Source organism: Thunnus thynnus, chromosome 5, assembly GCF_963924715.1.
Source record: "Thunnus thynnus chromosome 5, fThuThy2.1, whole genome shotgun sequence".
Classification (NCBI taxonomy): Eukaryota; Metazoa; Chordata; class Actinopteri; order Scombriformes; family Scombridae; genus Thunnus; species Thunnus thynnus.
In genome coordinates this window covers 26,863,381-26,884,135 of record NC_089521.1, presented here as the reverse complement: position 1 = coordinate 26,884,135, position 20,755 = coordinate 26,863,381, and the positions used below count along the sequence as shown (strand labels likewise).

The window sequence follows — 20,755 nt, the reverse complement described above, 5'->3', positions numbered from 1 at the left end:
AATTTATCCCACAGCCCTCAGCTGGGGTCCAGACCCCCAGGTTGGAAACCAATGACTGAAATCAGGAAGTTGTTGTACGTGAGAGGGACGAGAGTTTCACTATTACTCATGGCATATGAATTCTCTCTTCTGAAACTCTTTGCAGTGGAATGTGACGGCAAGTCTCCACAACTTCATGCACTGGAGTTTGTCATTTATAGACATACCGGCTGGTCTGGGGAGCGTGATGCAATCTGTCCGAGTCAGTGTGTGAATGAAAGAAAACACTGTCATCCAGAATAACTGTGTTAGCTGACGCATTCTTGAGTTCTGCTCACAGTTTGACTGAGTTGTTTACTGAAACAAATTGAAAGCTATTTTATTTGTAAAATAAATTCATGGGCTGAGCGTCAGTCAGTTGTGCATCCATGCAAAGAAACCCTCTCATCCAGACCTTTCGTTTTTTAAATTCAGTAGAAATTACATGCTGTTATTTCTTGTCCTTTTGTTTGTTTTTTTTAATGATTTTCCACAAGTTTTTATTGTATTTTCATTGTTTTTTTTTCTTTCGCCCATTTGTTTTTATCTGTTCTGTTGTTTTATAAAGATATAAACTACACTGCTTGAAACACTGAATTAAATATTTATTCCAAAATTTTCAACAACTGGCAATAATTAAATTAACTTCAGAGAAAAAAAAAAACCTAAACTGGCTCGTAAACAAGTATACTGTTTTGTATACTGTATGTAAAGTGGCGAATACAAATAAAGTTTTACATTGTAGTTTTTGAACTCTGAAGCTACCTGGATATTGCAGAGTGAACGATGTCTTCCAAACAATCCACCTGAAAGAAAGAGAAAGAGGGACAGTTGGACCTGTGTACTAAATGTTTTACATAACACTGGCTAAAAAGAAAAATGGTAGAAAATCATCTTTAACCTCATCTTTGCTTCTCTGGAACGCTTATCCAATAACTGATAACTGATAACTGATGCTGCAGAAACCTGGTACAAGAGCTGGCTTGTAAAGACTCCAGAAAGCTGCCTAAAAATCAAAACACTTACACCTCCCTGTAACTTCAAGACCAATGTTAATTATTGCCTTATAACCTGCCTCAAACTACCTGTTTGCTTTGCTGTAAAGTTTCTGCAGGAGGGGACAGACTAACAAGTAGAGATACAAATTCACAACACACACACACACATCGGAAGGCCTAAAATATTCCTTTTTTCACAAACAAAGACACTGTGCACATATAACTTACATTATCTGATACTAATTACTTTAACATATATTCCTATCAGCCCATCAGAGGTGTGGAAACTGTATTTTCTGAGAGGGAAAAGTGTATAAATTCAATGCCAGTGGGTTTAAAACTACAGTAACAGTCTTGGGAAAGTGATAACATCACATGACATTTGCGGAGGGACAGTGGATGGCACAAACACTTTCAAATCCAGGTTCACTTCCCAGTGTGCTTAAAACGCAAAGTAAAACAAAGACAATTCACCGGATGTAAAAAGGGATGTAAACACGTAACACAGAACTGTGCTCACATCCTCTAAAATCCACTGCTCAAACATCTCTGAAACTTCAAGACCGATGTTGATTACTGCCCCATAACCTGCCTCCAACTAGCTGTTTGCTTTGTTGTCAAATAACATGTATCCTCAGTAAACCTATCCCATATAAATACACCATAAATACATGAAAAATAAATAAAATGAATGCATAAATAAATATATTGTGTACTTCTGTATGAATGTAAATCTATCACAGACATTTGTCCTCCTGCCCAACCACGTACGGTACACCACCTCAGTTTTACCTGTTTGCCCTCCTCTCCCACACTGAGGTTCTTGAGCTCGTAGAAAGTCACTTGCCCGTCATTGTCCCCAACCAAGATGCTGTCTGTCCCTCTGGCAAACAGCAGGGACGTCATCTTCACACCAGAAGCAGCAGGGTGCACAATGATTGGGTCCGAGCTAAAAGGAGACGTGTGTGTGTATATAGTGGACACACAGTTATTTCCAGCTCATGTTTAAATCAGTGAAAAAGAGAGATAGAGAGTAAATGAGCTCAGGACAGATCCCGCTCAATCTGACTCACATGCTTGAGTTCATGTCCCAGATCTCCACCTGTTTTCCATTAATGGCTGCAAACACTGTGGGCCAGTTTGGGGACCATCTGACGGTGTACACGGCCCTCTCGGTGGAGCCGAAGCCCAGTACAGGGGTCAAGTGGTCCTGCTTCCACAGCTGGATGGTCCAGTCAGAGGAACAGCTCAGGAACACATCGGGACTGAATGGAGACCATTCAACGTGGTTCACAGGACACTGAGAGCCAGCAAGATGTGACATGGAGTGAATATACTGCAATACTCAATATATTTTACAAATTTTCCAATTTTACTAATAAATCAAATGGCAGTAAAAGGGCTGCAGCATCACTGAAGTCAACACATGGTATTACATGTTTTTTATAAATGTGAAATGACTGAAGGGTCGTGGCTCAGAGCTTTAGTGCATTTTGTAACATCTGAGGTTAGAACTATGAGTTATCTGGCTTCACTGTTTTATAGCCTGGGGAAACACTGATTATACTACAAACATTATAATATATGATCATGTTAAACTGCTATTCTGTGCTTGTCACTTTATGTGAATGCAATATTTATGTCCATATTGGAAACAAGTAGACATGATGACAACACTTTTCCTCACAGATAGTTGGATATAATTATATATTCTTTTATATATCATGATTTGAACATTTAAAACTTCTAGCAAGTTTTGTGCTCGGTGGCAACAGAGCTTGATTTGAGTTCAAGGAATCGATAGTGAGACTGTGACTGTGAAACCCAAAGTTAGCTTGTCCTGTTCTTTTGTGTTATAACCTCTTATCAGAGGGAGGTGATGGGATATATGGTCATTTATCATGTGGAGCATTTACATATTTAAAATATCACTGAGTCAAAAGCTTTATCCAGAAAGACTTACAAAGTGCGTTTGATAAGTGTCCAGAAAATACTGACTGTTGGAAAAGGAGCACTTGTGGATGAGGCCCTCCCATGTGCCCGCCAAATAGATGCTAGAATCCTGTTGGTTCAATGTGATCCAGGAGAGACATATATGTGAATTATTTTGAAGTCATTCTGAAGTCATAGAAAGAGATGATTACTACTATAACTGCCTGGATGACAGAACAGCTTCATACCAGCTGTGACAAACTTACTGTTGGATGGAAGTCAACACACAGACCAGGAGTCGTTCCTGACAACACGTTGTCCGTCTTCTTCTTGCTGCCTGCAGCTTTCTTCTTGCTGTCTTGAATCCTCTTCAGCTTCATCAGGTCTAAGAACACACATGATTTTACAGAAGATACAAATATTATGATTCTGATTATTACTGTGTTAAATCACTGCAATGCTATCAATTTAAGCGCAAGAAAATACTTGTTACAGACTTCATATGAAAGAATTCTCAAAGCAAATCTCATGTATATTAACTACTACAAAAACATACCTAAATTTAGTGTCATTTTGTTCCAAATGGTAAAACATATTAACTAACATTATTTTTAAATTCATTGGAGAGATTACGATAAGTGTGTGTACTGATACATCTTGAACTTTTCTTTCCTGCCTTTTAAACTCAAAGCTCATCTAAGCATGTTGTGCTACTAAATTATCTAAAAGAAATTTTCAAATGACGTTTCTAGTATATTTTCATATCATTTATGTCAGTGAGTTACAATACTGAACCACTGTTTACTTGTTAATATATGTTTGCTGTAGAGTCTTTATCATTATGTGTGTAAAACTGTAATTACACTGTTGAAATCATAGTCTGTTGCTGACCACAGTACCTATGCAGTCAAGACCATTGCTGTGAAGGAACCACTTGGTAATCCTGCCATCTGCTGACACAGAGACAAGAGATTCTACTCTGTCCTCCCCTGATAATCTCATCTCTTGTCTAGTCCAGTTGACCTGCCACACTGGATGCAAGTGCTTTTTGGAACACTTGCTACAAAAGCAAACAGAAAAGGGGTTTGGTGCAATAGTACCAATTTTTTTTCAGTGTGTAATGTAGTGTGGGTTAATATCCGTGTTCAACAGTCCACACACACATACATAAAAGCTCTCACCTGCTGGTGGCGACACATGCCTTGTTTTCTCTAATTTGGACACTGTAGATGGCTACAGTACCGTCATACATCCCCACAGCCAGCCGGTTGGGGTTGTTGGCTGAGAAATCCAGGGATGTTACACTACTGTGACAGCGGAAAACACGCTCCGGCCACTGTACAGAGTACACATTACAACATTTTGAATCACTGTCACTCATGCATGAACTAATATCAAAACATAAGCATTCAAAATATTTCCTATTACCACACAAACTAATTAGCCAACGTAGAGCACTGGAAGATGATGGATGAAAGTAAATGGAGGGCAAAAAACCATATAAATATACCGTAAGATTTTTGAGGGACCAGCAGCAGATTAGGCCTCTTTTCTGATAAGCGGAGTCAAAGTCACCATAGCCCACAGCCAGGAGATCCTTACAGAGAGAGCAGAGTACAGACAGACATGTTGAAGTCAAAGGTGAGACATCTGATTTTAACAAGAAGCACTGGATTTGAGTTTTTAAGACTAGAAGCAACAGAACCATAAAAAAGTAAATGTTTGATCACTGACTCCTGAAATTCTGCTACTTGGTATTGGTCGTTTATTAAGTGTCTGTGGTGTCCACATCTTACCATAAAATCTGTATAATACTTCCTCTCTCTCAGTGTTGATACTGATACTTCAACTCTGCCAATACAGAGTAGTAATCCGATACCTGTACTCTCTACTTTCCCAAAATCTTAAAAATATTTACACCCCGCTGTTTGGTGGCGTTACCAGGTTCTCCTTGTTCCAGGCCATGCTGGTAATGGTGCGTCCTCTGGTGAGCTCACAGCTGAAAGCCCAGAGAGGTTCCAGAGTTGGAATCGGAGAACTCTCCTCATCCTCCTCGCCCTGCTCCTTGGTCGCAGGCTTCACTGTGCAGTCAGGGTCTTACACAATAAACACATTATTACGCAGTATATTATACATTTTACAACTGACAGAATTTAGTTCTAATAAAAGCAAAAAGGTACTTGAGTTTTAACCCATCAGCTGGTGCACCTGCACCAATGAAGCAAGCAAACAGTAATAACCTGACTTTACCTGCAAGAATGGGCAGCTGTCTGTAAGCAGCCAGTTTGGGTTGAAAGACTTCTGCCACGATGCTCCGCTCCATCACTAATAAGCTGTGCTGGAATGATTCAGACAGCATGATCTGCTGTGGGTCTGGCTCAGCATTTAAACTGGTTCCACACATCTGTATTTCGAACAGTGAGCTAATGGTACTGCCTGAGGACAAATACGAGAAGATGATGCATACCTGTTTAGTATATTACGGTACTTGATAAATAGCAAAAAATATTAAAACTTTCAGAATTTATATTATTGATTAGGATAAAGTACTATGAATGACTTCAGAACAGACACATTTGTTAATCTTTAGATGCCTCCAGTCTCAAGTACCAAGAACTGAATATTGATATATTGAACATTGATTGAGTCAGTGTTGTCCCAGCTACTGTTACCTGTGCCGAATGTGCTGCCGCTGCTCTCTAGACCTCTGCTGGTCTTAACAGTTCCCTCTGGATAGGGAATCTTCTCATTTTCAGGGGTATTATTTTGCTCACAAAAAGAGTCATAGATATCCCAGACAGTAGCCATTGCGCCTGTGAACATGACAAACTTTAAAATTTGTAAGCCTGCATCAATGTGCTGGTTCTATGTCCACAAACAACCTTGGCTGTAATTTAACTGTCAGAAGTTGGAAAGCCAACTTTGCAATCTGAATAAACAACTGATTATAAATTAGAAGTGTTTATTTTCACTGAAACCACCTGACATCAGATAAGAAACACTGTAGAAAACTTAGCTACTGTCTTCAGAGGTTAAACTTTGGACTTGACTGTAAATGCCATTGTTTGAATGAGTGACTTACTGCCAAGTTCAGGTTTAATTATTGTTGACTGAATGAGTACGTTATTGCATTCAAGCAGTGTAAGACTCTTTGTCCCAAAATTTAAAAGGTTTGTGATATCTGTTACAGCTGAGAGGCTCCTGTTAGGATTGTGAAGTGGGAATGAGTAAAATATTTTATATAAATTGTTAGCTTAAAGTTTGACTAAACTAAACTGTCCTGTCTAATATATTCTCTTTGATTACTAATACTTGAGAAATACACATTAACAAAAAAAAGTACACAAAGAATATAATTAAGCCTTACCTACATCCACCTTGACAATCTTATCGCTCTGGATCTCTTTGTTTTTAAGTGCTCCGTTGAATGTCCACATTGATCGCGCTACATACTTATCATTGCCCATTCTGTTCTTGCAAAGCTCAGCATAGTCAATGTTTCTCTGTCTGTAAGAACAAGGTGAAAATATCAACAGCTTGTTTTAACCAAAGAAGAGCACTACAAGTTGCTGGCTAGCATGTCTGCACTGACTATAAATTATTTTTTATCTTTACATACACTGTATCAGTACATGAAAAAGACAATCCACTTCCTATGCCTGTTACACACTTTAGATCTTGCGTCATATCAAAGAAAAACAATCATCAGAGCCAATTACTCACTTAATAGCTTCTGCATTATCCACATCCTCTGACACCAAGGTATTGGGTATATCCAGCAGTGAAATGGTGTCTGTCTCAGAGAGGCAGATGTGGACTTCCTCATCCAACATTTCCTCTGTTACATGTTGTTTCATACTGTCTTTTTTCTTCTGTACTACTGGCAGAGAACGAAACATTATGACACAAAACGAAAGACTCAAAATCTGCTACAAAAATGTGTCATTCCATCTTGTAGGCATGCTGTAATTATATTATGCTACAGTATATATGGCAATATTGTTTTGCATATAACATAACAGCATATTTTGTCTATGAATGATTATATTAATGTTAAATAAATGGTGAAGGATATGCTGGTCACCAAGATGAAAGATTATAACAAAAAGAGTGATAATGATAAACACATATTTTTTATAAGAAATTAAACAAATAAATAGTAACCGCATGGAGCTGGTGGGATGTTTTTCATGTCCAATTTGAGGCCGCTATCCTCAGTGTTCTTGGTCAGTGAGGCTTTGGTAGAGTGGCTGCTCCCAAGAAAAGAGCTGCAAAACAGTGTCATTACTGCGTCATTGTACATTTTCAGTGGTCAGAAATGCGTGTTTAGATTTTATCTGATACAGCTATATAGACACAAAACAACAAGCACATGGAGAGATTATACTAGATAATAATAAAGTAAAATTTGTAACAGATAGAGTTAAAACAGGACCATAAATCATAATTTTTTTAGTGAAATTATTTCACAACCATCATCTGTATATCATCAATAAATGGTAGACATGACCACGGAGATGGTGATTTGTTCATATTCAGCAGAGTTGGTGGTTATGTAATGCTTTATTTATTTTCTCTTGAATTCAAGTTGTGCCATAACAAACGGGACCTACACCCTCCATTCATCCTGTCTCAGACCTGCTGTGTGATCATCAAATCAGCTGGTGTATAAGATTGTTCGCAGTTACCCAAAAGACGTCCCAGTGAAGCTTGACAGGGATGTCAACTGGTCTGATCCCGCGCTGGAAAAGATTTCATCCAGAAAGTATCTGCCTGGTTTGGGCTGTATGTCACCTGACTCGGCCTGGTACAGAGTCAGAGGAGTGACATCGTTGCCATCATCATTCAGCACCTGCAAAGAGAGAAACCAGAGCCGCAATCAGTTATTTATTTATTGTATGTTTTCCCCTCATCAAGTAAATTTTGGGGAGATATGCAGTAATTTATTTTCAATAAAACATTCTTTTTGCAAATGTGGGGAGAGAAATTTTGACTTTGACTCTTTGAGTTTTGCTGTTAATGTTTTGCTCCTGATGGATAAATTACACAAATACAAAGCAGAGAGTCTTCTGATATAAACTGCTTTTAGGCAGAATTGAACTTACATAATACATAAATTCACTACGACAACCAATAAAATAGAAAAGGATTTATGACTGAGTAATTAACAGTTGTTTAGTGAGTCAACTTAACAACTGAAAGTGCTGTTTATTTCCCCATTACTTTATGTTTATTGACATGCAAGAGCTGTCTACATCGAACTGAGACAGGCACTTTTCTCTCTAAATGCACTGTGCTACTAACTGCTCGTTCTTTTTTATCCCCTTGGGATTTATATGTTTTTAATATTTTTATTTAAGGGATTTTTTAGATATACAGTATATCTTTATCCTCTCTGTTGTTGTTGCACTGCTGTGGGCTGGGAGGAACAGCATTTGTTTTTTTGTGTATGCAAAATACACAAGAAAATGACATAAACTAAATCTTGAATCTTGAATGTGATCAACATTAATTATTGATATTGGAAGTGTTTTGTTTTATTTTTTAAATCCTCCTTCAGTCTTCAATTCTTCTTCTTCTATTATTACTTATTTATTAATGTTATATAAGCTTAGGTGATGTTTATTTGTAAAATAATACAGCATGTGTCTAGCTGTTGTTACAATATTATTGTAGAATGGGAGTGCGAGGTTTGGGTAAGTTATATAATAAGTCTGCTGCATTTAGCTATTAAAAATTACCCGAACTACTTTACTGGTGCTCTTATCCATAAATATGCTGTCTCCAGCCAGGATGGAACATCTTCGGCTTTGTGAACCTGTGAACCTTTGTGAACTTGGGTTGACTCGATGCATTCCTGTTATTGAACTCTTCATTATTCGAGATGATCTAATGGAGACAACAAAACCATTAAGTTAGCATAGCCACCGCTGTGTTTCTACCAAGCTTAAACTTTATTCATTCCGTGTTGTCAAAATGACTTGTGAATCTGTGTGAACTTACGAGTTAAGCACCAGACTGGTGTTCTTCATTTCTGTCGGAGGGGTACTCATTTTTGTGGTTTCCCCACAGCGGTGAAACTACTTATCTAGCTAGCTAATGCTGTCTACTTATCGTTATCTGTTTTTTAACGGCCGACAATCTCTCAACGGCTCTGAGCAACCGTTACTCTATGTTGCCATGGTAACATGACGACCCTTTACTTTCAGCTCTGGGAGACGATCAGGAGGTTGAAATTGACCAACAAAGTCAATATGTCTTTTAAAACGCTTCACGGGTTTTATCCAACTAATCATTATTTGCAGAAAGACACATTGTGGGGAGCTCAGAGAAACGCTGGTACATGTATTTTGGTTTACCCTCATTTTAAATTAGGCTACACGGGAAAAAAAATGTATTGAGAAATCTCTGCTCGTAGTTAATATTAATTAATTTGCTTACTATTTTTGACCAAATTTTATATTCACAAATCAAAATTGTTCAGCAAAAAGCCAAACTTTTCAGAGCTGACTGTCGATATCACACAATATATTTCTTCTATATTTGAATGTACAAACAAGCTGTTAAAACGTATATAACTCCTCTAAGCTTTACAAGATATTTACTCAACTATTTCTTTCTTATTACAATCTTTAGTCCCCCTGGCGTGCTTGCAGACACGAGGTGCTGTAAACTTTACTTGTATCAATAAAGCTGTTATAAATACATTAATAATAAAAATGAGGAGATTGAAACTCACTCCACACAGGTGTTATTTTCACTATTTCAATGGTTCTCAAACGTTTTCATGTCAAGGACCCCTAAACTGACACAAATTAGTCCACGGTCTTTGCTTTTAGATGTTTTATTACAGAAAATGTATGAAACCCATGGCCAAAATAGTCATACATTCTGTGATTGTGTTACTTAAGGATGGAATTATAGTGAAAATAAATGATTCCCCTCAAAGACCCCTGGGGGTCCCTGGACCCCAATTTTAGAACCACTGCCCTATTTTACAACAAAGTATTGACAAATCTGAAACTGCTCCTCTAGCTCAGGTCTGACTAGTCTAACTACAGCATCTTTATGTAGACCTAGACATAATATGTGACCAGAGCGGAGAGGGAAAATACCTTTTTTTGTTTTAAGAAATGTTATGGTGGCCTTGTTAAAATATGCAAACTACATGTTGTGACTGGTGACAGACTGGAGGGTCTGATGCTTGGCTGAAGGTGATAGAGGACATGTATTTATCCACTAGATGGCAGTACTGTGAATTGAATGTGGGATATTATGACCACAATAGCTTGCTACGTAGTACATTAAAATACTACAACCATATCAGCACATGTAGCTTAACAGCTAGTACTTCTAGTTATATTAAAAACGTTAAAACTACTGTTGCTTCTATAAAGACACCAATACTTCAGAAAATAGAAAAAAGTATAATCAAAAGTGTCCATTTGAGTTTACTCTAGTTACATCATTTTAGACTATTAATATTATTTAGAGAATTTCGTCATTGGTAGCCTAATTAAGTCTGTCTAAACTTGTCCCCTTGTGACTAAAAGCACCAGCAGCTAATGAGATTTAAATGGAGCACAACATAATTTAGGACAACTTGATCTTAAAATGTCCTCATTTAAACATGAGACAACAGAGCAAAGTCTTGACTGTTCATGCCATAACAGGGAAGTTAAATCACATGTTGCTAATACAATTAAAAAAACAACAACAACAAAAAACGTAATGTTTTGACTGTTGAAAAATCCAGATTTAAGATCATTTATTATTATTAAATTTTGAATTAAAATGTTAGATATTGCTTGTTTTTCACAAAGGAATGTTTTTTTGTTTATATGATATATTGTGAATTTTTACCTGCAAAAATGTTATTTTAAATATAACTAATATTATCTTAAAACACTTGGGCTCTTAAGCATGAACCTAATGATTAAATATATGAAGTGGGGATTTTCTAAGTAAATACTGTATATGATAATATATGAAAGATATATACACATAATAAATCTATAGACACACAAGTGCAACTTGGAACATGTTCACAATTCTGTGCACAGTCATGTCTCATTAATATGAGCCAGTAAGTTTATATTTCATGTGCAAGAATATTCTCATTGATGTTTTTATATTATTTAAAACTGACAGCACTATTTTAACATTAAACAAAATTTTTTGTTGTACTACCATGTCCGTGTTATAGGGTTGTACAAAGTTTTTGTCATGGTTACTACTAATTTAATCCAAATAATCAACATGACTCAGTCAACAAGATCACCATTTTTTTGTACAAATTATAGAAAAAAATGTTTTTTCATACAATGTTCAACATGTCTTATTTGTTATTACCACCAAGCAGCTGACAGTAGCAGTTACACTTTATGTTAAAACTGACATGATGTTCTTTGAGGCGCAGGTTAAAAAACACTTTGCCACATTTAAACTCTCATGCACACCCAACAGCTGTATCCAGCTGTGGCTGTAGTGGTAGTGTTGATTGGTGGGAAGCCAGTGAGGGATCCTGGCCTGATTGCTGCTACTGATTGGTTGGGATGTTTGAGCCGAAGGGGGGTTGGATACAGGTCGATAGCATCAACATTATAACCTCCTCACTGTGAAAACAAGCAGATGGAGACTTTGTAAAGCTTATATGAGGAGGAATCACATGGTTGTCAATGGAAATGATGGCAACTGTAGTGCACTGAGAATCTTCCATTAGCAACAGGGAGAAATTGATGACAAATTACAAAAAAACACTTTGTAAAAAATGAAAAATCTGACATGACACATGTGCCACATACCAAGGATGACGTCTTTATATAGACCAGAGCTCAGGATTCCCATCACATATTTCCATAGTGAATGACATGAGGATTTGTTCAGTACAGTAATCCTCATAAGTCAACACTTTTTTTTTTTTACTGTATTTGAATGAAACAAATAATGACACAAATTTGAATGGTATAATTTTGCTGATAAGTACAGGGCAAGCTTTAGCAACAGTCTACGTGCTAACACACACACTGAAGAAGACATGAGCCTTAGACAGAAGTCTGTTTGTGGAAGTGCTGCTATGGTTTAATAAAAAGAAAAATATAGGAGAAGAATCTGAGTGCTCAGCCTGTACTTATAGCAGCAGTCAAAAGTTTGGACACACCCTCCCATTCCCTTGAATGAGAACGTGTGTCCACATGTTTGACAGGTATTGTATATGTGAATTCAACTGACCTTTTTTCCTGGGTGGGTGGATTTCAAGAGATTTAATATAGGGGCAACCAGGGCTAGAAATTAACACCCTCCAACATGTAAAAATGACGGGTAACATTGTAAAGTTACTTGCCAACTTGACTAGTGATGAATCGAGCTCTAAATATCACTGCATCTGTTTGAAGCAGGCTGCAGAAACAACCCTCCTAGTCCTAATCCTACATTTCCCATGAACACTATGTTGTGACGTGTAAAACATAATGTACTGTCAGGATTGCCGGATCTACACATGTGGAAAATACAAGATGAACCATTTTGTAGTTGGGACAAATCATTTCAAGCTGGAAGCTGTCAAAGACAATTATTATGCTATATTTTTTACTAATACTTATGTTTAAATTAATCAAATGGCTCTCATAATCTGGTATGTTTCAAGAAAAACATTTTGGCTAATGGAAATTCTGATTGGCTGGTAAAATTTAAAATCTAGTAGCCATATTGGTATATAGCCATATTAATATAGCCATATTAATTTCAATTCAAGCCCTGGAGGTTGTTTTCCTCATAAAAATAAAATGTTGATAAGCTTAAAAAAAGAAAGAAAAAAAAGAAAATGTGAAATGCTCTGACATACTGTATATGCCAACACACACACAATATTTTCTGCATGAACTGAAGTTAAAACAAAAAGTATTGGGAATCTGGAGAGGGAAACATGACGGACATCACGTGACCAGAGCATCATCCCTCCCCCCCCTCCTCACAGATCAGTGTCTGTGCGCCTTTAAGAGCTCTACATCCTGCTGCCTTCTGCACTAAATCTCCATCGCTGCCCTGTGAGGGGGAGAGAGAGAAAAAAAAAACAAAAAAAAACACAGAAAGCCACGGCAATGTCCGACCGCTCTGCTTTCAACGACGAGAAAGGGGGCTCCTCCAGCGTCGGAGAGCCTGAATATGGTCACGACCCGGCGAGCGGAGGGATTTTCTCCTCCGACTACAAAAGGTACGGAGCCACCTGCCTCGGTGCAGCTGACGCCTTTTATTTGTCATATTATGGGGATGCACCGGGGCAACTTATGGCGGGGGAGGTGCAGTGTGGATGCTGTTTCCTGCCTGCTGAGATGCATAAGAAGTGTATTTTAATGTCGGTGACCGGAATATAACGTAAACCCACCCCTCCAGACTGAACTTTGTTTGTTATTAGGCCCGTGATTGAAATCGGTGTCTGCCTTTTCTCACCGTGATTTGATTGCTCAAGCTGGTCGTATGACGTCTAATGACGGTTGTTAACTGAGGATATAAAGGTGCATTCAGCGGTTTGTGTTTAAAACAGGCTGGTTTGGGTGTTGATAATGGCAGCGTTTATGTTATATTTGAGAGGTGAAATGTGAAAGGCCTGTCAGAGGGGATGTGAGGCCTCAGCTCCAGCTTTTCAGCACCACCCCTGCTGGACAGCGCGCAGAGCAGCAGCAGCTCAGTGTGAGCAGCTCAGACACACATGGACCCGGTTTAATACCTGAAATATATCAGTCAATAGGAGGAAATTACCAGTGGTGGACAGTAACTACGTGCATTTACTTAAGTACTGTACTTCTGTACAATTTTGAGGTACTTGTACTTTGCTTGAGTATCTCCATTTGATGCTACTTTATACTTCCACTCCACTACATTTCAGAGGGAAATATGGTAATTTCTACTCCACTACATTTATTTGACAGCTTTGGTTACTTTTCAAATGACGATTTGACACAATGGATAATATAACAAGCTTTTAAAATACAACACATTGTTAAAGATAAAATCAGTGGTTTCCAACCTTTTTGGCTTTTGACGTCTTACAAAAAGCAGTGTGTAGTCGGGGTCACATTTCAGATGTTTATGAGTTGTTAATTTTTACCTCTAAACTTTGCACATGGTTTCATTTCAATAAATGTTCAGATGATCCAATATTTCACCAAAAATCAAAGATTAGAGAAAAAGTGCAAAAACTGAAAACAGATTTGTGTATCAGATTCTTTCCTCTCCCATTAATCATCTCACAACCCCTCAGATTTATCTGGTGACCCTTTGGAGGGGCCTGACCCCTAGGTTGGGAACCACTGGACTAAACTAGCTAACTGTATATAAAGTAGTTGAAACTAGCTCCACCTCCAGCAGCTACAACAGTAACATGCTGCTCTAACACTGATGCTTCAGTATTAATAATCTAGTGATGTCATATATAATAATATATCAGTCAGAGGCACCAAACCACTACTTTAACTGTAATACTTTAGCTATGTTTTACTTGTAAAGGAGTATTTTTACATTGCTGTATTGTACTTTTACTTAAGTAAAGGATCTGAGTACTTCTTCCACCACTGGAAGCTTTTATTCAGTTGTGTCCTTTTCATTGTTCTTGTTTTAGATATAAAATGGCCAGACAGACCTATAAATAATAATCATAATAATTTCCCACCTGAAATGTAGCTCAGTGTTTTACATTTAAAGATAGGTTCACATTCTTCCAAGTCTGTCTTAAAACAATGCTCACATGACCATACGTACAGTGAAAGAGTAATTGATTGCTGTAATTGTCCCTACTGTCTGCAATGGCTATATAGAGATCCACAGTCTGATCTGTGTAAAATGTGTAAAATACATTAAGAAGTTCACCTGAAGCTAATAAAATTTCTTTCAATGTATTGCACATATGGGCATGAGTGTTATTTTAAGTCAGACTTGAAAAAATGTGACTGTATTGCACTTCCATTTCTTTAAGAACTTGTGAGAAACAGCTTTTTAATAATAGTGGTCAAAACCGATGCAGCAGAGGCAGAGATACCTTGACTTTTAGTCCCTACTGTGGGGTCAAGCTTCAAAACAGCAACATCCTACTCTTCCCATAATACAACTTGATAGCATCTTTTCATTAGACCCTCCTTGCCTGGTAAATGTCATGTTTTTCAGACTCAACAGCACTGGTTTGTAGCAAGGGCTTTCTGTTGAATAAAATTGTAGTCTCCAAGCAAAAGCCTTAATAACCCAGATGATTAAAACCGTTTTCATAGGCTGAGTATTAACATACATGTTGTGTACAGTTGGTGTAGTGCCACTTTAAAACAGAAAGAAAGAGCAGACAAAAGTTAAAAAGCAAAACAATGATTGTAACGTCACTTGGATGAGATGTTATTATGCTTCTGCCGCAATCCAACTTATTCACTCTAGCTCACCCTTAAACCCACTAAAATCTGCTCAAATATTTATAGTTACAAGTTACAGCCATGACCTCAGTGTCTAGCTACAGCGCTGGCTATAAAGGTGGGTTATGTTAGATTCACTTCCAGTAAGCAGAATTTTCAGCTGTTAAAGACATCATCTAATAAAGCAATTAACACTCTGATGAGTGAAATTTCAAAGCAAGATGACAGCTAACAGACTGGTAAAGATGTAGCATCCTCTATGTACAAACTGCAGGTTGGTTTAAAAGACCGGTGTGTAGAATTTAGTGGCATCTAGCAGAACAGACTTGGCAGAAATGGAATATAATTTTCATAAGTATGTTTTAATTAGTGTATAATCACCTGAAAATAAGAATTGTTGTGTTTTCATAAGCTTAGAATGAGCCCTTTATAACTACATAGGGAGCAGGTCCCCTTTCATGTTGCACTGCCATGTTTCAAGAGAGGACCTTTCACGTTTTTCATAAGTTTCAAGGCCACCGTAGGTTCTCCTACACGATTGGAAGGAGAGGGAGAGGAGAGGTGTATTCATTTGGTTGCAATCTGCAACCTCTCCGCTAGATGCCATAAAATCTTACACACTGGTCCTTTAAAAAATAAATTAAATTAACTAAACTAAATTATTTAGAAAGGCAATTGGTATATCAGACACCCAGCTGACACCAACAAACTGCATTGACATCTAGATTTGTTGTTCTGAACAGAAACTCGTCAGTCAGTACAGTGAAGTCTGGTGTCCTGCTCGGGAACAATTTGTTCTTTCAGGAGCATCTTTGTTTCTACACACAGGAGGATTGTCCTACATGGGCCAAAGGACACTACCAGAAGTCAGTCTTAATGTTAACGCTGTCATGAAGCCAAACGGCCTCTGGCTTCTTTTACATTACCTTACTGTTTGGCAAGTATCTACTACTCTTTTGCAAAATGACCCACACTGAGTGAGCAACACAGACCAAGGTGTGGATCTTTGTCCTCTGGATTCATAAGTGGACTATAAAAAGAGCCAGTTGTAAATGGGGCTATGCTGGGGAAGGACTGTTTTGGGTACAATACTATCTGCTTGTACTCATGTATAGGCAAGCTGAACGAGTCTCATTGAAAAACCTATTAGTGGTAAAGAGTTCATAATTTACTGTACAGCTGGCACAGAATGTTAGGACATAAAAAATACTGGATTTTTGTTTATATTTGTTATATTTGTAGTTTTTATTGCCATTTGATGACATTAGGGATAACATATGAGACATTAATTGGGCTGAATGTTTAAGTCAACCTTCACTGGAGCAGCCTGCAGCTGCACACAAACACTTAGAATTAGAGGAATAAAAAAGAAGCTACAAACAGCTAGAGAGATGCTGTTTATGCTGTTTTGCATCTTGCTTACACCTCAGACAATTTTTCACCGCACACATTTTGACTTGTCATGGTAGGAAAAGCACAGGTGTTACTAACAACATTAATAATGAATCTGTTTTATTCAAGTGTTGTCAGTCATTGGTAATTATTATTATTTACATCTGTGCTTTTCCTTCTGTGACATGTAGAAATGTCTTCTGTGGAAGAGACCCACTGAAAAATGTATTTGGTGAACTGGAGCAGCACAGGGAAGAACCTGCATGCTTAGATGATGTACTACACTATTTGTAAATGGTCGATTATACAGCAATAATGTAGTTGTACAGTACAGTTTGATATATTTTTGTCGTACTGTTTAGCTGAATTTGGTGACACACAAGGGCCAACTGTATGTATCAATCAAATACGTTAAAGGTCCTGCACACCTCTGCTCTGGTGAAGTTTTGTAGAGCTACACAGGGAACGTATGTAAAGTATGTAAATCAAACTGCATGTAGCAATAAGAATAATCAAGGTGTATAAAGATGTTTTTAAAAGTGCAAGTTTCCGCCAAAGCAGGTGTAAAAAATCAGAAAATGTCAATTAAGCACAGTTTGTACTCGCTCATGCAGTGTTGAGAAGTGGTTTAATTAGGCAAAATAAACACAAACACCTGTGTGGACCATATTGATAGGATGTTTAAAAAAAAAAATACTAACATAAAATAAATGCAGAAGTCTAATTCTCACTTCTTATTTTTAGACAATTGTGTGCATGTAATTATTTGATTAGAATATCATAGACAAAGAAACATTTAATCTCCATTGTTGTATGTGTCAGTTGGAAAGCTGCGCTGACTAATACTGCTGAAAGCATCTATACTGTATGAGTCATCAGGGCTCATATGCACAATCATACTGCATGCTGTCAGATGTGTCACACTCTGTTTGATATACAGTACATATAAACATAAGCTTTATTCTAAAACGATCTATCAAGAGTTTATATTTTCTTGGCATTTATCATCTTTATATTTTCAGTAATGTCCATGAATTCTTCTAGATTGAGTCTTTCAAGCCGTTACTTTGGTTAAACTTTCATTCGGGTGATAATTTTGTATGAGTAAAGCCTTGATAGTGGATATCGAGTTTTGAAACAACATTATTCAAGATCTGTGAATTAACTTTAGCTTCTCTTTAGAGTTTTGTGTGTCTGAGTCCTCTGTGATTTGTTATCTGTGCATGTATCCCGGTTTGCTAACAGATCACATTGCTGTTTATTCCTCCCACTGTTTCTCTCTCTTGCTTTTTCTGGAAATGAAACTATGCAGAATAATTGGGTCAAGCAGAAGCATCACCAGCTCTAATAAGCTTCATTATTACTACAACTGACTGGTGTTCTGTTTAGGATTGGAGGATTTTAGAGGAAGCTTTATAAAAAGTGATCGAAAATCAGTACGAAAAGTCTTGGAGTGGAGACATACAGTACATCAGTTTAAAATAGTATGTTTTTTCACCAGCAGAGGGAGCTCAGTCCTCGTAGATGGCTGAACTCCAGGCAGTGAACTGTGACCTTTGGTCCTACAGGAGGAGATTTTTGCCTTGAGGCGGTTTGGCAAAAATCAGTCGATGAGATGAGATGTACTTTATTGCCCAGAAGAAAATTTGTCCTGGACACATATAGTAACAGCTGTTAAAAAATACAAATAACACAGTGCATATATACAATACATACACTGTCACCCATACACATGCACACACACAATATCAACAGTACATGCACAGACTGCCATCAACCAACAAATTACACGCTGCCTGTTGTACAACAAACCTGTAGTCATCATAATGGTGTGCATAATATGTGCAGTAAGAGTAAAGCAGCCTCATCAACGTAGAGTCAACATAAAGTGTATATGTGTACAGTTAGAATTAAAAGCAGCGTTACAGGGGTTAGCCTCTGCCTAGCTTATCATTTAAGGCTTTGATGGACAGGGGGACAAAGGAGTTCTTAAAGTGGTTGAGCTTGAAGCATCTGCCTGAGGGAAGAAACTGTTACTCAGGATGGACGGCATGGGTGGTCAGAAATAATTGTTTGAGCCTGTCTGATGATTGTATCATCAAAGACAGCCTGGAGTGTGGGATGCTGCATGACTCCCACGATTTTCATGGCTCCCTGTGTCAGTCGGGTAATCTGGTCTTTCAGCTGTACACTGAGGTTGCCAAACCAGGCTGAGATGCCACACCGCAGAACGCTCTCAGCTAGGACATGGTAGAAGAGGAGCAACACTTTCTGGCTGACACCAAAGACCCTCAAGCTATGAAAAAAGTGTAGTCGCTGTTGGACCCTAGCGCAGACATTTTCTACCTGAACACCTCATTTCAGTTTGTTGTTGCTGTGTATGTCCATATATCTGTAAGAGTCAACCTGGACTATGTTCTGGTCATGGATAACCACTGGTGAGTGGTCTCCAATGGATGTGGGTTTGAAGACCAACATTTTCTTAATGTTGAGGGTGAGGAAGTGTTTGTCACACCACTGGACAAAGCTCTGAATCTCATGTTTGTGTACAGCAGGATAGCTGTGTCGTCAGCAGTGCTGCATATGCGTTCATTGATGTACAGGGTGAAAAGCACAGGGGAACTAACACACCCCTGGGGGAAGCAGGTGCTGATGGTCAGGGGCTCAAACTCACCCTAACCTGCTGGGTGTGGTTGGTCAGAAATGAGTGGTATCACTTAATAGTGCAGGAGTTCACGTCCATCTGCTGCAGTGTTTTCAGGAGAGTATGAGGCTGCAAGGTGTTAAAGGCTGAGCTGAAATTTACAAACAAGAGTCTAGCACATGTCCTAGGATTGTCAAGGTGTTTAGTTTAGTTGCATCATTAGTGCCTCTCTGGTGTTTGTGTGTAAACTGGTGTAGGATCTAGCTGTGGGCCTATTCAGCTATGATTTGCTCACCGTGAGCCTCTCCACACACTTTATCACAACAGAGGTTAGAGCAATAGGTCTAAAATCATTATTCTCCCGTGGACAGGGTTTGTTAGGCACAGGTGTGATGATTGCCCTTTTCCATCGTCTTGGTACAGTGTGAGAATCTAGGGACCTCTGGACAATTGGGCACCAGGCAGGTCTCAATTAACCTGCACATAATACCATCTGGACCTGTGGCCTTGTTGACATTGATTTGCTTAAGGACCTTCTTGTTGACAGATTTAGGATAAATCTCTAGCCTGTCAACATCATCAATAGCAATACCATTTAGCACTGTGTCACATTCAGCAGAGAAATCATAATTGTCAAACTGCCTATAAAAACCACTCAGCTCATTTGCTTTAGCTTTCTTTGTGGGTTTCATGTCGATGGCTGTTTCATTAGTTAAGTCCCATAGTTTTTTAGGGTTCATAGTCTGGAGGTTTCCCTCTCTCGCCTCCCTTGCTTCTTTTAGCCTCTGGTTCAACTGCTTTTGGTCATTGGTCTTAAATGCCTCCTTTTTTCTGTTAATACATTCTTTCACCTCCTTCGTGATGTAAAATTTGTTGTTGGGGTAGACTTTTATTGTCCGTTTTGGGATCACAGTGTCAACACAGAGTTTTATGTAATCTATGGTAACTTCTGTGGCGTTGTCCAGGTTCAGCTCTCCAGGGAAGGTATCCCAGTCTGTGCATAAAAAACAACCTGTCAGTGTTTCTACGCTGTAATCTGTCCATGCAGGGATTTACTGCTCTTCAAGGCTGTCTTGTATGTGGGGATCGGTGAACAGTGACTATGTTTACATGCACAAAATATTCAGTTTTTCGCCCTTGTTCTGAAAAAGGCAATATTCCTACCAAGCTGTTTATATGGCAAATGAAAATGAATATTCCACTAATATTCCTGTTTACAAGCAAAGGGTTTTCAGGGCTGCTCCAGTGGGAACATGAATCACAAGATTTCTGCAGGCAGTGAAGTAAACCAACGAGGTAAAAAACGAGTGAGCTGCCTGATATTTATAATTTATATTGATATGACTGATATTATAAATTTATAGTTACAGGCACATCCA

General features: G+C 38.2%; 2 protein-coding genes across 7 annotated transcripts in view; one reads left to right on the top strand and one right to left on the bottom strand.

Moving 5' to 3' along the window:
• Nucleotides 1-602: 602 nt before the first annotated feature.
• LOC137183398 (dynein axonemal intermediate chain 4-like) lies at nucleotides 603-9,274 on the bottom strand. 3 transcript variants are annotated; one of them, XM_067590424.1, is made up of 17 exons: nucleotides 8,952-9,269; nucleotides 8,690-8,837; nucleotides 7,637-7,800; nucleotides 7,113-7,216; nucleotides 6,672-6,828; nucleotides 6,316-6,455; nucleotides 5,621-5,761; nucleotides 5,199-5,384; nucleotides 4,890-5,044; nucleotides 4,459-4,545; nucleotides 4,130-4,284; nucleotides 3,848-4,008; nucleotides 3,215-3,333; nucleotides 2,980-3,078; nucleotides 2,090-2,316; nucleotides 1,809-1,965; nucleotides 603-824 (listed from the first exon to the last, which is right to left on the bottom strand). In XM_067590424.1, the coding sequence occupies exons 1-17, from the start codon at nucleotides 8,999-9,001 to the stop codon at nucleotides 780-782; spliced, it is 2,295 nt and encodes a 764-aa protein (XP_067446525.1). In that variant the 5' UTR covers nucleotides 9,002-9,269; the 3' UTR covers nucleotides 603-779. The 3 variants fall into 3 exon arrangements, with proteins under 3 accessions (XP_067446525.1, XP_067446526.1, XP_067446527.1); XM_067590425.1 differs by having other exon boundaries at nucleotides 6,672-6,825; nucleotides 8,952-9,267; XM_067590426.1 differs by lacking the exons at nucleotides 603-824; nucleotides 1,809-1,965 and having other exon boundaries at nucleotides 2,205-2,316; nucleotides 3,015-3,078; nucleotides 8,952-9,274.
• A 2,880-nt stretch (nucleotides 9,275-12,154) lies between these two features.
• LOC137183392 (AP-3 complex subunit beta-2) overlaps nucleotides 12,155-20,755 on the top strand; it is a 51,226-nt gene continuing 42,625 nt past the window's right edge. For 2 of the 4 annotated variants that reach the window (XM_067590416.1, XM_067590418.1), the window contains exon 1: nucleotides 12,156-13,161. In XM_067590416.1, the coding sequence (XP_067446517.1) occupies nucleotides 13,049-13,161 (113 nt within the window). In that variant the 5' untranslated portion in view covers nucleotides 12,156-13,048. Of the gene's footprint in view, nucleotides 13,162-20,755 lie in introns of all 4 variants that reach the window. The other 2 variants (XM_067590417.1, XM_067590415.1) reach the window with 2 other exon arrangements.